The 16263-nt window shown below is 40.3% G+C and overlaps 1 protein-coding gene across 14 annotated transcripts in view; it reads right to left on the bottom strand.

Moving 5' to 3' along the window:
• KIF21A (kinesin family member 21A) overlaps nucleotides 1-16263 on the bottom strand; it is a 165434-nt gene that overhangs the window by 95420 nt on the left and 53751 nt on the right. For all 14 annotated transcript variants that reach the window (XM_037889118.2, XM_037889107.2, XM_043551328.1 and 11 more), the window contains exons 2-3: nucleotides 10203-10425; nucleotides 8249-8431 (exon numbers count right to left, since the gene is read on the bottom strand). In XM_037889118.2, the coding sequence (XP_037745046.1) occupies nucleotides 8249-8431; nucleotides 10203-10425 (406 nt within the window). The remainder of the gene's footprint in view (nucleotides 1-8248; nucleotides 8432-10202; nucleotides 10426-16263) is intronic.

Genomic DNA, 16263 nt, shown 5'->3' on the forward strand with positions numbered 1-16263 from the left:
ACCTTTGTACATTGCCTACAACAATGGCCCCAAATCTTAATTGGGGCCTATAGCCACAACTTTAATATAAATAATAAACGCAACACATATAGGATATTTTTTAGGCTGTCAAATATTCACATAATATTTAGCCTTTAGAGAACAAACATTAAGAAAAAGGTTATTGTCCAACAGCCTGAGAGAATCAAAACGTGGCTTAGCCAAAATTTTCAAATATGTGCAAGTAAGTTTAGGCCTCTAAATCAATACTTAGGCACCTAATAAAAATAAACTTATTTTTAAAGGTCCTCAGGACCTAATTACAGTGCCTGAGATTACTGTGTATGTACTTATCACAAAGAATAGTGTGGAATGCAACTCCTGTGCAGTGGCTTTTGCAAGACAAATTAGGCAGAAGTAACATTTTATTTCTAGTTGAAGGCTTGACATACTAGTTACTCAGCACATGTGGGATTTTTTAAATGAGAGCCAGTGCAGACTCACAAGATTTGCTGACTAGTAAGCGTTCGGAGTGTAGGAATGGGGGAAGGAGCACAAATGCCATTGGCCTTAAGTGCCCCTAGTCCAGTGTCACGGAATTACCAAGTGAGAGAGGGGACAGGTGACACTGGCCCATATTGTAACCATATTAGCCCTCCCACCCTCTTACACAGAATCAGAGTTGTAAATAGGCCAAATTCCCAGATAAATTGATATTAATGAAATAAAACATTTCTGGAAAAAACTTGGTAAACATATTTTCTTTCTTAATTTGAATGTGCTGAATCTGAAAGTGATGTTTACCAAGCTGAATTTTGAACTTTCAGATAAGTAAAAACAAAAAAGAAAATGGCTACCATTTATAACTCAAAAAACCCCCAACCAAATAGAAAGTAAAGGAGAGGTACTCAATATGGAATATGCTCCAAATTTGGAATACGGTGCTATCAGAAAACACAGGGAGCAATCTCTGTTGAAGATCATACTCTCTTCTTCCTCTGGTCACATAATGAAATGCACTTGAATTTTGTTGGTTTTGCAGTAATGACAACACTTAATGTTAAGTAAACTAATGCTTTTGAGGTATTTTGATATGTAAAGGAATTAAATGCACTGCTATGTATTTCACAAAGTACCATACACAACATAGTATGATATAGTTTGTTTCCATAAGTTCCTCTCGTACAAAAATAAACATTAGTATTAGGTAATTATTAGCCCTAAGCTCTAAACTAACCTAAAACTGACTTTTGCTTATAGTCTACGTGAATTGAGTATTGATTTGGATTGCCATGGCATAAGCTACATACTGATAAACATTTACCATTTATTCAACATTCATGCAGTAGTTAATAATTAAATTTATTGTTTCTCAGGTATTCCATATACAAAACATGGAGACAGTCTTGAACCTTTCCCTCAACAACATCTAATGAGAAAAATAATATTTTCCAACAACTGAAGAAGGACTTCCAGTGAACAGGGATTGGCTACAGTACAAAAGGCAACCAATGCAAGACAAACTCAAGGATTTCCAAAATAGAATTCTATTAATTGCATCCCTAACAGCTCTTCAATCTGCATGCACACAATTTTTACTTTGGCATAAAAACTTTTATGCAACGTACACAAAGGTAAAATTAGCAGACTTCGTAAATCCACTGATGTTACTTCATCAAAGAATAAGGATGAACTGCAAACCCAATCTAGAGTTACAATGACCAAAACCTCAACAATGCTACAGAGCAAGGTCCCCCGAGTGAACTGGAGTCTTTGCATTTTTCTGCCAGGATGGAAGTTCCAAATAAAAACTTTCTTCTGTAACAACATTCAAAATCAACAAACAAATATTTGAGGCAGCAGGGCATGAACAGGAGCTCACCGTACATGTAGCTGGTGTATATGACCTTTCAGCCTCAGATGAGAAATACCACGCTAATTGCTATAAGCATTTCTGGATGCAAGTAACAAAAATTAAGCATGGAATCTTTCATAGTTGTACTGACATGGCAATGGTCTGCCTTAGTAATGAGTTAAAACATTGTGCTGAAAAAGGCAGTATTTTGGAACTGTCACGGGTATGGACTAGTTACTGTTTTCTCTCAAATGATGCCAGTGGAGAGGTCCCACGTTCACTTGCAAGTCGCATGTCAACTTTCAAAGAAAAACATATTCTACTTCTTGATGGTGCTTACAAATTCATTGTCTTATGTGACCAACCTGCTTCAGAGAGACAAACATTATCAGTGCCTCAAATTGTTAGACAGTGCAGGAGAAGAAAATTTATGAACCACTCCAGTTTACAAGATTGATCTGGTACAAGCAGCAATGAAATTATACTCAGTATACTTGCTCGTTCTGGGCTCACCATGGGCTAAATGTCAGCAAGAAAGAAGCACTAGCTGTGATGTTACACCCCATATTCTTTATGGAAATATGGTTATGATATGAATATGGTATAACTAAGATATACTTTATACAAGATGGCTCATATAAGGTATCATTGGAAAGGTTCTGATTTACTGAGTGTGTTCATCCAATCTATATGCATGTATCATTTTTGTATCTGAAGCTGGGAAAATTAACCATGTCTCTGTATTTCAAATGTGCCACATTGGATGAGGCCAAACAACGTTAGTGGCTTATTGAAGAAATGCACACAAGCATAAGAATTACCTCAGGAACTGTGTGCAATAGAAATCTCTCAGAGATAGCTCTATACAATGGGAACTGTTTGACCCAGGTCACAGAAAAAAAAGCTTTCCAAGTGGGGGGAAGATATAAAAGAGGGACAATGACAATATCAATGGGTCCTCACTCTCCTTACAACAACACACCTGAGGAACAAAGTCTGAACTGTGAGAAGTGATGGTCCCAGGCTAAGATCTTTAGCCTGTGTAAGAAAACCTGGGAAAGCCAAGGCAACTGGTGCATTAAGAATCTGCCAGCCTGTTTATCACTCAGGGTGAGAATTTGTTTATTTGTATCCTATCTCTCTAGTGTGTTAAGCTCAGTCTGCAGTTTTTGTTTATTAACTAAGGTAATCTGCTCTGTTCTGTTTGATATCCCTTTAACCACTTAAAATTCACCTTTTTTAGTTAATAAACTTATTTCTTGTTTATAATAAAACCCAGTTTATGTAATTTCTAATGGGGGGGGGAGGACAAGAAGTTGTGCACATCTCTCTTCACATTGCGGAAGAGAACGGATTTTTATGAGCTTGTGCTGTGTAGATTTTTCTATACAGTGCAAGTGTGATAAATGGAGGGGTGGGGAATAGCTCCTTTTTATGGACACCCAGCCAGCCAGTAGCTATAAAATCCCTCTTAGTAGCTGTTCTCTAATTGCTCTACCTGTAAAGGATTAAAAAGTCTCACTGCTATGCATAGGTAAAAGGAAGTGAGTGGGCACCTGGCCAAAAGAGCCAATGGAAAGACTAGAACTTTTTAAAATTGAAACAAGACTCCCCTTCTGTCTGTCTGTTGTTGTTCTCCCGGGGAGAGGCAGACAGGGAGCAGCCATGCTGTAAGAAGCTTGGGCCAGGTATGAAAAAAATCATCAGTATCATATCTAGAAACTATTCATTTAAAATCCCTGAATACGTAAATAGATCAGGAAACGTCTAGGAAGATGCAATTAGGGTTATCCCTTTTATTTTGTTATGGCTTGTGGATTCCTCTGTGCTAACCCCAGGTGCTTTTCTTTTGCTTGTAACCTTTAAGCTGGACCTCAAATAAGCTATTTTTGATGCTTAAACCCTGTAGTTGTTCTTTTAAAATCTAGCAATAGCCCGAGTTCCCAGATGTGTTTTCTTTCTTTCTTTCTTTTTTTTTAAATAAAATTTAACTTTTTTAAGAAAAGAATTGGATTTTTGTCTTACGAGGTTTTTTGCACATGTTGTTTAATTAGCTGGTAGCATCAGCTGATTTCCATTTTCAATTTTACGCCCCTTCTTTCTCAGCTCTTCCCCGGAGAGCGGGGTGAAAGGGCTTGAGGGTACCTCAGAGAAAGAAATTCTCAAGGGAACCTTCCTGGGCTCTCAAAGGGGTTCTGCACTTGGGTGGTGGCAGCATCTACCAATCCAAGGTCAGAGAAAAGCTGTAACCTTGGGCGTTTTATACAAGCCTGGAGTGGCTGGTATTAATTTTTAGAATCCTTGCAGGCCCCCACCTTCTGCACTCGAAGTGCCAAAGTGAGGAATTAGTCTTGACAGCAAGACAGTATTATTTTGGGTTTATCTCCCAAAAGGGGTATGCACATGAGTGCTGGGGAAGTCCTCTCACACAGAGCTGACTTCAGTCTGTGACTGCAGTGGGGAGTAGCCCTGCCTGTATGTGCGTGCTGCAAGAGGCCGGAGAGCCTAATTCAGCAAAGCAGAAAGATGGAACCCTGGCTGGTTGAGCAGGAGAGGCTCAGTGAAATCCCAGTACAACAGGTGGTACCCCAGAAGCGGGGGATCCAACCCGTCACTCTAGCTTGTGTACCAAAAAGTGTATCCATGTTTTTGTGACTTCTCTTAGGTGGCCAGTCTATTCTTGAGGTAGGGGAAGTTGAAGAAGCTGAGGAGGAGGACACAGAAGATAACATTGTAGAACTATGAGAAGATGTGAAACAGAAATCATATAAACAATCTAGGGTGTTAAGTATTGCACAAGATTTCATTTACAGTGTAAAGAGGTAAGAAGTGGACATCCAAACATGTTGGGCTTGGAAGCACCCTTCACCAGGCCACAAGATTTAAAGAAAACCAAAAAACAACTTGTTCAGATATTTCACAACGCTGAGTGCTGTCTCAGCTACAAGGACCTACTTTTAGTTGACATAGTATTGGGCAAGAACACACTGATGACAATGAACGAGGATGGAAGAGTGATCCCATCATACTTGGTTAAAGGAAGATTTACTTATTTCACTGCAGATAAGATTGATACAAATGACCATACACTTGATGAGCAAAACATATTTCATGCCACACAGTATGCAGCCTGGCAGAGAGCACCCCCTCTGGTCTGATACTGCAGGCCTCAGAGCCAACTAATCATGCTACTTTGAATGTGCCACATGCAGTGAACACCATCTTTCCTGCTAATATCACAGAAGGTACAGCAGAATCAAAATTCAACGAAGATGTCCTAGCAAAATGGTTTAATGGACACATACATGATTTCCAGTAAGCTCTGAAATCACAAGCATAGGATACAGCTTTTTTCCCCTCAAACATCAGCTTGAAAATCCAAAATCTGTCTGGACAAGTTTGAATGAAAATCACTGTAACAATAACTCTCCATTAACTACATGCCTATCAGTCAGCCCCCAGCTCGTGAAGATTATACATTGAATACCATTGTAAAAAGATATGCATCAGTCGCATATCTTCAGCAGAAACACGTAGCCTTGATGGTTCATCCACCACTCTACCATGCTCTGATGGAGCTAAGAATACTGTGCCAGACTGTAAAGTTTCCACATTTAGGAGGCCTACACATATCAGTGAACTTCCTAAAAGTTCTGAGACCGCATACAAAGGATTCTGAATTGTCAAGTGTGTGGAATTTTATGTAGATGAACAATAAAGCATTGCTGGTAAAAAATATACAAAAGCCACTCATGCACGAAAGATCACTTTACAGGCAATGTGGCAATTGATATTACCACAACTTCTAAGTGATCTACAGCAACATGACAAGAAACTTAAACTTACTGATGACAGAATAGACACTAGATTATAGTAACCTTCTGCAGCATCAGATTTTGCAAAATCCAGGAGCTTTTCTTTATGTGACCAGATGGTATCATTTGTGCTGAGTAACGCAACCAACCATCCCAATTTTTCATACTTGTGACAGTACATGGGTATGGGGTGTATCCTCTTACTTTTCACCTGAGCTCAACGGGATGGAATTCGGGAGTTTCACTGGTGTGCTTTCAACAAAAACAAAACAAAAGCTTCCATTCTTTCATTGATATGACCGCACAAATTAGGCTTGATGGGAATCTGTGGAGTAAGCAGAATTGAACCAGCTCCCTCTAGAGGTATTTGAAGAGTTCCATGCAGGCAACTGGGTTGTGAAATGTTCAAATCACAGATTCAATCAGATAGATCAGGACCACTACCAAGAATGGCTCGATGCCACTGGTAAAAGTGGAGGCTGAATTATAGGCATCACAAGAACAGCCTCAGCACACAGCAGATGGGCTCTCCTATAACCTACATGCCCAAATTTCAGCCCAAACCACAAAACTGTTTCGTCTTGGACTTGATCAAATGACTTGCGATTAATCCACAAGAGCAAGAAAACAACGTGTTCGTGTTGATGAAAATAAAGTGTTAAAAACATTTTAAAGATTCAAATTATTCACTAGTGAGCCAGCCTCCAACAAAGCTATCCATTTTAGTCCTAGCAAAGAGATGAATATTTCCAGAAATATGTGAAATATGTGAATATGTGAAAATCCTTTCGACCATTTACAAGTTAAATGACATAAGATAAGCACCAAAAACTATATTAGAGCTGGTCACTTTGTCAAATGCTTAAGTATTTGTTGCCATTTTGTATCCCAAAAAATGGCATGTCTTAGATATTTCACATTAGTTATATTGTGCTGACCTCAATGAGGCTGGCCCCTTTGGATATTTTTGGGGAATGCGTGCTAGTTTAATATTCTAGTTACTGAATATATTTTGTTATAGCCTATGAGAAGTCTGTAGTTTGCAAAAGCCACAAATCCTAATGTATGGTGTTAGAAGTCAATAGCCACAGGTTTCAAACTTCTTAAACTCCAGCTCCCAGGCCACATACCATATGTGAAACCGTGCTGTCAGGGCTTCTTCTGCCAGCAGCTGCCTCTACAACTCCATATGAATTGCTTTCACAACACAGAGGTGGGCTTTCACTGGGTGCAGGGCAAAGGGCAACCCGGAAGCGGCTTACCCTGCCCCTCGTATGTTTAAAGGCAGATCCATATGCAGAAATTCAATGTGTTCCATGGTTTATACAATGAATTCAGCAGGAAGGGAAAAGAATGGCTCAAGATAAGCCACTCCTCAACAAAACACTTCAGGGTTAAAAGACAATTCCAGGACCAGAAAAGGGTCATGAACAGGAAAGAAAAAGAACTGTAGTAGGATTTAAAAAAGAACACTCTTTATTCAGGAGAGCCAGACAGACACACAACACTCTGCTGGGGATGTCTGAAGAAGTTAGGCCTGCGTGAGGTACCGTCACGGGATGGTAAGACTTTAGATAAGACATGCGCGTAGGTAGTTTCTCTAATGCTTTGTTCTGGCTGATAAATAAACAATACTTTGGTTTTAAGAAGGTTGTTGTGTCACTGTATATCACTGATCACAGATGCCTGAAGGGAAGAACCACAGATGCTAGAACTCATTTGGACCTGCAGGAAAGAACATTTGATATACAGGGTACTGTAGCCCAGGGCCCAGTTTCAGAGAGAAAATTGTCAAATTCCTCTCCAACATAGGTAAAATCACAAGGCCTGGCAACTTGGGGGAGGGGGCGGGGGTAGGGAGAGATGCACTCAGATCGACCACAGAGGGGACAGAGGAGCAGTATTCCTGTAACCATGATGCTGGTCACAGCTAGGGAATAACTTGAGGACACAATTCTTGGTGGGCTAAATAGCAAAGGAGCTGCCAGTGGACCTTACAGTTGCAGTGCAGAGATCTTCAAAATTTCAATATTGCCAGGGACTAGGGAAAAAATATTTTAAGTCAGTCAGTCAGCTTTCAAATGATGGCTGTAACAAACCTACTAACAGCACTGGAATATTAGAGATATTCTTGGCAGAGTTAAATGAATGGGCATGGAACAGGTTACTGTTCAGAAGCATGAAGTAAATGCAATCTACTTCATAGTTTTCAGTTTATTCCATAGCTTTAAAAAAAAAAAGTGATTATGAGATTGTTCCCATGACCACATAAATGGTACAGAAAGGGATATGATTACTTTAAATATGCATGTATACAAACTGTTTTCTATATTTCAAAATACATCGTAAATGGACCTGCCAAAAATAATTTACCACCTGCTGGAAAAAGAATGAATTAGAATTAGATGGTAAAGTCTCTTTTTATAAATTCAAGAGCCAAATCAAATACCATAAATGTCCTCATGAAATCCTAAAGGAAAAAAGCAAAATAATAAATTTAAAATATCTTACATGAGAAGAACTACTTAATAAGTAGATATTGGGATACAGAAATATTTCACTGACTTTCCAGAGAGATAGCTATGTAAACAAAGTTTACCTCTAAGAACTGGGCATTCACTTTGAATTCTGGAGATGGAAGTTCTTGTTTAATAGCAGCTTGCTTTTTTTCTTCAATACATTTAAAAAGGTGTTTAACAGCACGTGATATAATGCCCTGTTCGTCTTCCGTTATGTTGACATCAAATCCTGTTCCCATGGTGTATGTTTTGCCAGCGCCTGTCTGAATTTAAGAAGTAGCATATATTAAAGGCACACAATCTTGGATCATGTCAAAAGGGACAATAAAGTTGCTGCTGAACACTACCATTATATGAAAGTTAGGCACTTCTGTTAAGTCACAGCTCTTACTAATTGCTTTACAAAGATACCACACACAGTAAGATAACAGAAGCATTTCTAAAAATGGAGATAAAGTAGAAGTTATATAAATTCTACAGCGGATACACTACTTTGATTTCTTTAAAAAGGTTTTCTTTATGAATGAAATGCTTGTGAAAAGTGCTTGATTGACCATGTTGGAAATCAAAATCCTCCGCTTATCCACAGAACAGGTACAGCACAGACAGTGGCAGTTCAAACTTCTCCTATGGTACTGACAAAATGCTTCAGCCCTCATCTCCAAGACAAAGTGGATAGTGCCCATTTCCAAGCCCATTTAGTCATTTCTGTTGAGAGTGCCAACTAATGTGTCATTAGAGCCAATTGTGCTAGCACTATTTTCAATTATCTACCTTGGTTATTACATGGCTCTCATTGTGGTATCACATTCATTATTTTATTTATCATCAAAGTATCTTTTGAGGTAGGAAAGTACTATCATCCCCATTTTACTGATGAGGAACTGAAACACAGAAAGACTTGGCTGTGACTTTACTAAGAAAAAATGTGTGTTTTCAACTTTGAGGTAAAATCCTAGCGAAGACAAGGCAGTTTGTAGTTTTCACATGAGTTAGCAGGTTGAATTAAAGGGTATGCCTGCACTTGCAGCTGGAGGTGTAAATTCCGGATGAGGAGACATATCCACGCTAGCTCTGATCAAGCTAGCATGATAAAAATAGCATAACCAAGGCAGTGCAAGGGCCTAGTGGCTTGTCCGAGACAATAGGTTCTTACTTGGGGTGGCTAGCTCCTCCCAACACTCAGGCCAACAGGACTACACTCTACTTTTAGCATGCCAGCTTGATCGGCGCTAGCATGGGTATGTTTTCTCAAGCAAGAGGTTAGACCTCTGGCTTGAACTGCAGACATACCTAAAGACTATGGAGGTTTAACTCACCCTGCTAACTCATGTGAAACTATAATCTGCCTTGTCTTCACTAGGATTTTATCTCAAGTTAACTAAATGGAGTTAAGAACACACCTTTTGTTCTGAATGAAGACAAGTTCTAAGCAGAAGTCTGAACCCAGGTCTCCTGAGACCAGTGCCTTCACTTGATTTCAAATCAATAGGGGGCTGCTAGCACATTGTTTCCTGCAAGAGCTTCTCGGCTTTGGAATTTGTTCCCCAAACTTTGTTTGAAATAGCCCACATCTGATAGCCTTCAGGACATATTGCAAAGCACATTTTCCCCCCAGGCATCTGAAAATACGGGGGGAAAAGAAAGGGTGTGTAACAGCTCAGGTAATGGTGTGGAACAGCTCAAGAAGGAGGAGGGAAAGGGCACTGGTTTACTGGTGGTTAAATTGTACTGCTGCACTTAGGATATATTTTTAAGTTACATGACAGGCACCTAGAGCATATGGATTCATGGCTTTTTTTAGCACTTCTATAAATTCAAATATATGATAAATATATATTTATCTACACTGCATTTGAACTGGCATACTTCAGGCCAAAGGCTCTATATAAACCTTCTATATAGTATTCCTTACAAAATGCTTTTTAAAACAAACAGGTTCACACATTTTAAAACATTACTAAAACTGTAGTTACTGGAAATTTCTTGCATTTGCTCATAAACAAATATTTAAAATTAAACTGTAAGGCTTACCTGGCCATATGCAAAAACAGTGGCGTTATATCCTTCAAAGCACCCTTCAATCAGTTTTTCTACACATTGATCATAGATCTCCTCTTGCTGTGAGTCAATGTTGAACACATAATCAAAAGTGAAGGCCTTATCTTTTCCCAGGAACACCTGAGGTTCGCCAGGTGTGACAGATGTGCAAATATGGCATCCTTCAATCTTCTCTTTGGCTAGCTGTGGTCTGATTCTATTATTTAAGAAAAAAAACATAATATACACAAACCAAAGATTAGAAATCCCCCTTGTTAGAAATAGCATCAAAGGAGCAATGCAAATAAGAAATAATTAAGATTATTTCGCTTCTTTTAGAAATGACCATATAAGCAAAGTATATTCTCATTTTTCATAAGCCTAAGGGTATGTCTAGACTGCAGTCACTGGGATGATTGCTGCTCAAGCCAGCATACCCTTAATCTAACTAGCTTGGTTCCTGGAGCAGTGAAGCTGCAGCAGCAGAAGCTTCAGCACAGACTGTACATATCTGCCTGAAACACTGGGCAATTACTTGTGGGACTAGCCCACTCAGAAGCTCACGTTGCCATGGCTTCACTGTTCCAGGACCCAAACTAGCTAGATTAAAGTTAGCTCGAGTAGGTCAGTTCCAGCTGCAATCACACCTAGTGACTGCAGTCTAGACATTCCATAGACAACTTGAAAAGCTTTTTAGAGAACTTTAATCTTCTGCTGGTGGCTAACAGTGCCCCATTGATGCGAGCCTCCCTCCCAAATATGTTTTGTTTGGATGCTTATCAGAAGTTTACCCTGACTCAAACCTCTTTGAGGTTCACTTATCACTACAAGTGTGACCTTTTATTAAAAGCACAGTTTGTTGTTGTTATGGGAGAGCAAAATATAGAAACATGTAAGCCTCCCAGCTACAGTACTGAGAAATGGCATGCTTGTTACATACAAGGGTAATACAATAGTACATAGCTCTTGGCATGCAGTGTGACAAAACACCATACAGTCAGAGTCTACCTTTAGTTACTTTAAACCCGGAATACCCAATTCACTTCAATGTAGTTACTCTGGATTTACACAAGAATGAAACTCTGAGCACTATCCTGGCACTCTGATTGCATGGGATATATTCTTAGTGTGTAAACCTTTCAACCTGTATTTCAAACTAGAGTAACTTTCAACTGGAATTCAAATGTTGCAGCCTGATTGAAACTTTTGATCCCTCACACAGACCACAGAGTAACCTGAATAAAAATCTGAACTATTTGTATCCTGTGCAGGTTAAACTGATCATTTTTCTGCAAACAATAATTTTCAAACAAGTGACGTGGAGGATAGTCAAAAATACTTTTTGGCACTTTAGTTATGAAGGTTTTATTGTATCACACTGCATGACAATTTATAGAATAGCTGTAATTTACTTGTAATGTTTTCTGAAAGTTAATCCCTATGCAGGAAACTCATAAATATCACATCAGGAAGTCTCTCTCTCTTGTGAACATTTCCTCTAGTATGTGGTGGAAACTAAACAAACCTTTGAAAACTATCTTCAAAGGAACTATTACACAAAAAGTAACATACAGACAACCTCTCAGTCAAAATAAATATTCTCCAACTTGAACATTTGCATACAAGCATGCTTAGCTTGTAAATACAGGTCTCCATTTCACTGAATCCTGTAAATGATTTGCCTTTCTAGCGCACACACACACACACTAAAAGGAATCTCCATGAACAAGATTTTATATTACTGTAATTTGGAATGCTACATAAAAACCATGGAGTTACTGAAAGCTTTGAGAGCACCATCTAAAAAACAGCTGGATTAGAGTAGATGTGTCCATTGGTACCAAAACTGAAGGGAGAATGAACAGAGTCTTTACCTAGACCTAAACTAACAACAGCCTCTTTATAATTTTATGATGTACAAAGAGAACATGAACATTTCTTATTTTATTTCAAATTAGAAATTCAGGAGTTGCCTTTCCTGAAAAACTCTGAACAACTGGAGAACTACAGAGACCATGACTTCACAGCGTCAATCATGTGAAATCTGATTGACAGGGAAATGATTTTTAGTTGGACTCTTTAAAAATTCTTCAGTTCGTTTGTTCTGCGGGCATCTATTTAACTCAAATACCTTACAGTCTCCTGGAGGACAAATTCTGTTTAAGACTCAAAACCCTGGTCTTGCAATTAATGCAGTGTTTCCCAAATGTAGTAGCACAGGGGTGGCATGAAGGACAAGTCAGGAGAAGCAGGCAGACCTCTCAACAGTTCTCCAGGTTCTCTGCTTTTCATTTTCAAAAAGGGCCTCTAACTTTTATGACAGTGAAGCAAGTATAATCAATGCAAAGATGCCTGCCTGTGTTTCCAGAGAGCCTGAAATAACAGCTCTGGTGTGTGAACAGCCCCATTAGTTTCAGTGGGTTCTAACTCAGTGACAATACTTTAAATGTCAACATGCTTAACTATTTCACTGTTTATCAAAGCCGTGTCAAAAATAAAAGTATCATACTATGAATATCTACACGAGTCAGGGGCAGCGCTGGGCGGGAGGGGGAGACTTGTGGGAACTATAGTAGCCCCCAAAATTGCCTTAGCACCCCATAACCACTCCTCCCAGCACAAAGGTCAAACATTACTCAGAAGTAAGGGTAGCATGGTATGGTATTGTCACCCTTACTTCTCTGCTGCTGCTGGTGGCGCCGGTGCTGCCTTCAAAGCTGGAAGGCCAGAGAGTGGCAGCTGCTGGCCGAGCCCCCAGCTCTGAAGGCACCGCTGCCACCAGCAGCAGCGTAGAACTGCAAAAATAAGGGGGGGCGCATGCCCACAAGATGTTTTGCGCAATCCCCCCCAATTTTCTGTCTAGCCCAATTCGGGAGGGGAGGGGCCACCAACCAGGAAGAGGCTGGCACCATCATTCTCCAAAGTAGAGGAGGTATATAGGACTAGCCAGTAGGAGAGGTGCAAAAGATGTTTAAGGTAAAATGAGCGGGCGCATAGCAATATATGGCAGGTCTAATGGAAGCAGGCTGTGGTTCAACTGATTTTGTTTTACTAAAGGGGAGCTGAACTTTAAAAAACATGGCTGGACTTTACAAAAACAAGAAAAGCCATTTACAATGCACACTTTACTTCTCTACAGAGGAAAAAGAACAGTCAACTATCTAAACTCCTACATGCCACAGTGGGCTACAACAGTGGTACCCTTAACTCACCCAACAATATTGTTAATCTATCCAACCACACACTTAGCCCAGAAGAAGAGTCTGCCCTATTCTGGGGACTCTCTTTCTGCCCCACCACCCGCATGCACATGGTACAGTTCTGCGGTGATCTGGAAGCCCACTTTCGCCATCTCCAACTCAAAGAATATTTTCAACACACCACTGAACAGAGCACTGACCCACAGGAACCCTCCTACCAATATACAAGAAGAATTCTGCGTGGACTCCTCCAGACAGTCAAAATGACAGACTGGACTTCTACATAGAATGCTTCCACAGACGCGCACAGGCTGAAATTGTGAACAAAAAGCATCACTTGCCCCATACCCGTACAGAACGCAATGCCATCCACAACCTCAGAAATAACTCTGACATTATAAATCAAAGGAGCTGACAAAGGAGGTGCTGTAGTCATCACGAATAGGTTGGATTATGAACAGGAGGCTGCCAGGCAACTCTCCAACACCACATTCTACAGGCCACTATCCTACGATCCCACTGAGGAATACCAAAAGAAACTACACCATCTGCTCAAGAAACTCCCTGCTACAGCACGGGAGCAAATCTACACAGACACACCCCTAGAGCCCAGACCAGGAGTATTCTGTTACCCAAGATCCATAAACCTGGAAATCCTGGATGCCCCATTATCTCAGGCACTGGCACTCTTACAGCAAGATTATCTGGCTATTTGGACTCTCTCCTCAGGCCCTACACTACCTGCACTCCTAGCTATCTTCGAGACACCACCGACTTCCTGAGGAAACTACAATGCATTGGTGATCTTCCTTAAAACACCATCCTGGCCACCATGGATGTAGAAGCTCTTTATACCAATATTCCACAAGAGGATGGACTACAAGCTGTCAGGAACAGTATCCCTGATGAGGCCACGGCACACCTGGTGGCTGAGTTTTGTAACTTTGTCCTCACCCACAACCATTTCAGATTTGGGGACAACTTATACCTTCAAGTCAGTGGCACTGCTTTGGGTACCCGCATGGCCCCACAGTATGCCAAAATTTTTATGGCTGACTTAGAACAACGCTTCCTCAGCTCTCATCCCTTAGTGCCCCTCCTCTATTTGTGCTTCATTGATGACACCTTCATCATATGGACCCACGGGAAGGAGGCCCTTGAAGAATTCCACCTGGATTTCAACAATTTCCACCCTACCATCAACCTCAGCCTGGATCAGTCCACACAAGAGATCCACTTCCTCGACAGACTGCAAATAAGTGCTGGTCACATAAACACCACCCTATACCAATATTCTTACCTACATGTTCCAGCTTCCATCTAGGACACATCACACAATCCATTATCTACAGCCAAGCCCTAAGATACAACTGTATTTGCTTCAATCCCAGACACAAACACCTACAAAATCTTTATCAAGCACTCTTAAAACTAAAATACCCACCTGGGGAAGTGAGGAAACAGACTGACAGAGTCAGACGGGTACCCAGAAGTCACCTACTACAGGACAGACCCAACAAGGAAAATAACAGAACAGCACTGGCCATCACATACAGGCCCCAGCTAAAACCTCTCCAGCACATAATCAACGATCTACAACCTATCGTGGAAAATGATACCTCACTCTCACTGACCATGGGAGGCAGGCCAGTCCTCGCTTAAAGATAGCCCCCCAACCTGAAGCAAACACTCACCAGCAAACACACCACACCACAGAAACACTAACCCAGGAACCAATCCCTGTAACAAACCCCGTTTCCTACTCTGTCCCCACATCTACTCTAGCGACATCATCATAGGACCCAACCACATCACCCACACCCTCAGGGGCTCATTCACCTACACATCTACTAATGTGATATATGCCATCATGTGCCAGCAGTGCCCTTCTGCCATGTACATTGGCCAAACCAGACAGTCTCTATGTAAAACAATAAATGGACACAAATCAGCCATCAGGAATGGCAACATACAAAAGCCAGTAGGAAAACACATCAATCTCCCTGGACATTCAGTAACCGATTTAAAAGTAGCCATCCTGCAACAAAAAAACTTCAAAAGCACACTTCAAAGAGAAACTGCAGAGCTACAATTCATTTGCAAACTTAACACCATTAATTTGGGCTTGAATAGGGACTGGGAGTGGCTGGCTCACTATAAAACCGATTTTCCCTCTCTTGGTATTGACACCTCCTCCTCAATTATTGAGAGTGGACCACATCCACCCTGATTGAATTGGCCTTGTCATCACTGGTTCTCCACTTGTAAAGTAACTCCCTTCTCTTCTTGTGCCAGTATATTTATGCTTGTATCTGTAATTTTCACTCCATGCATCTGAAGAAGTGGTTTTTGACCACGAAACCTTATGCCCAAATAAGTCTGTTAGTCTTTAAGGTGCTACTGGACTCCTCGTTGTTTTTAAAAAAGTTTGAGAGGCAAGAACCAAGAAAGCACCCCTGGCCTTCTAGTAAAGCAAAGACCAAAACTGACTTTTTTGATGCTTCCAAGACAAAAGCCATAAATAAACAAAAAAAAGGCAATTCAATCCTTTATTTATGGATCACATAAGACAAAAGATGCACAATTCCATTTGCAGATCACCTTTAAGGCTGGTTTATTCAAACTCTGGCTGATGAAGACTGAAGACTTGTGTTCTTCCCACTATTGTAAAAACACTAAGAAATGTGAATATTTCATTTAAGTATTTTTTTTACTCTCTATCTCTGGTACAACCCTACAATGTTATCATATATTTTTATTAACATGCATCTTTATTTTGGATTTCTTTCACCATATAAACTAAACAAACTTGTACACCTGAAAAATGAATGTAATTTATAATGACAGGTGCCAAA

This window comes from Chelonia mydas, chromosome 1, assembly GCF_015237465.2.
Source record: "Chelonia mydas isolate rCheMyd1 chromosome 1, rCheMyd1.pri.v2, whole genome shotgun sequence".
In the NCBI taxonomy this organism is placed as follows: Eukaryota; Metazoa; Chordata; order Testudines; family Cheloniidae; genus Chelonia; species Chelonia mydas.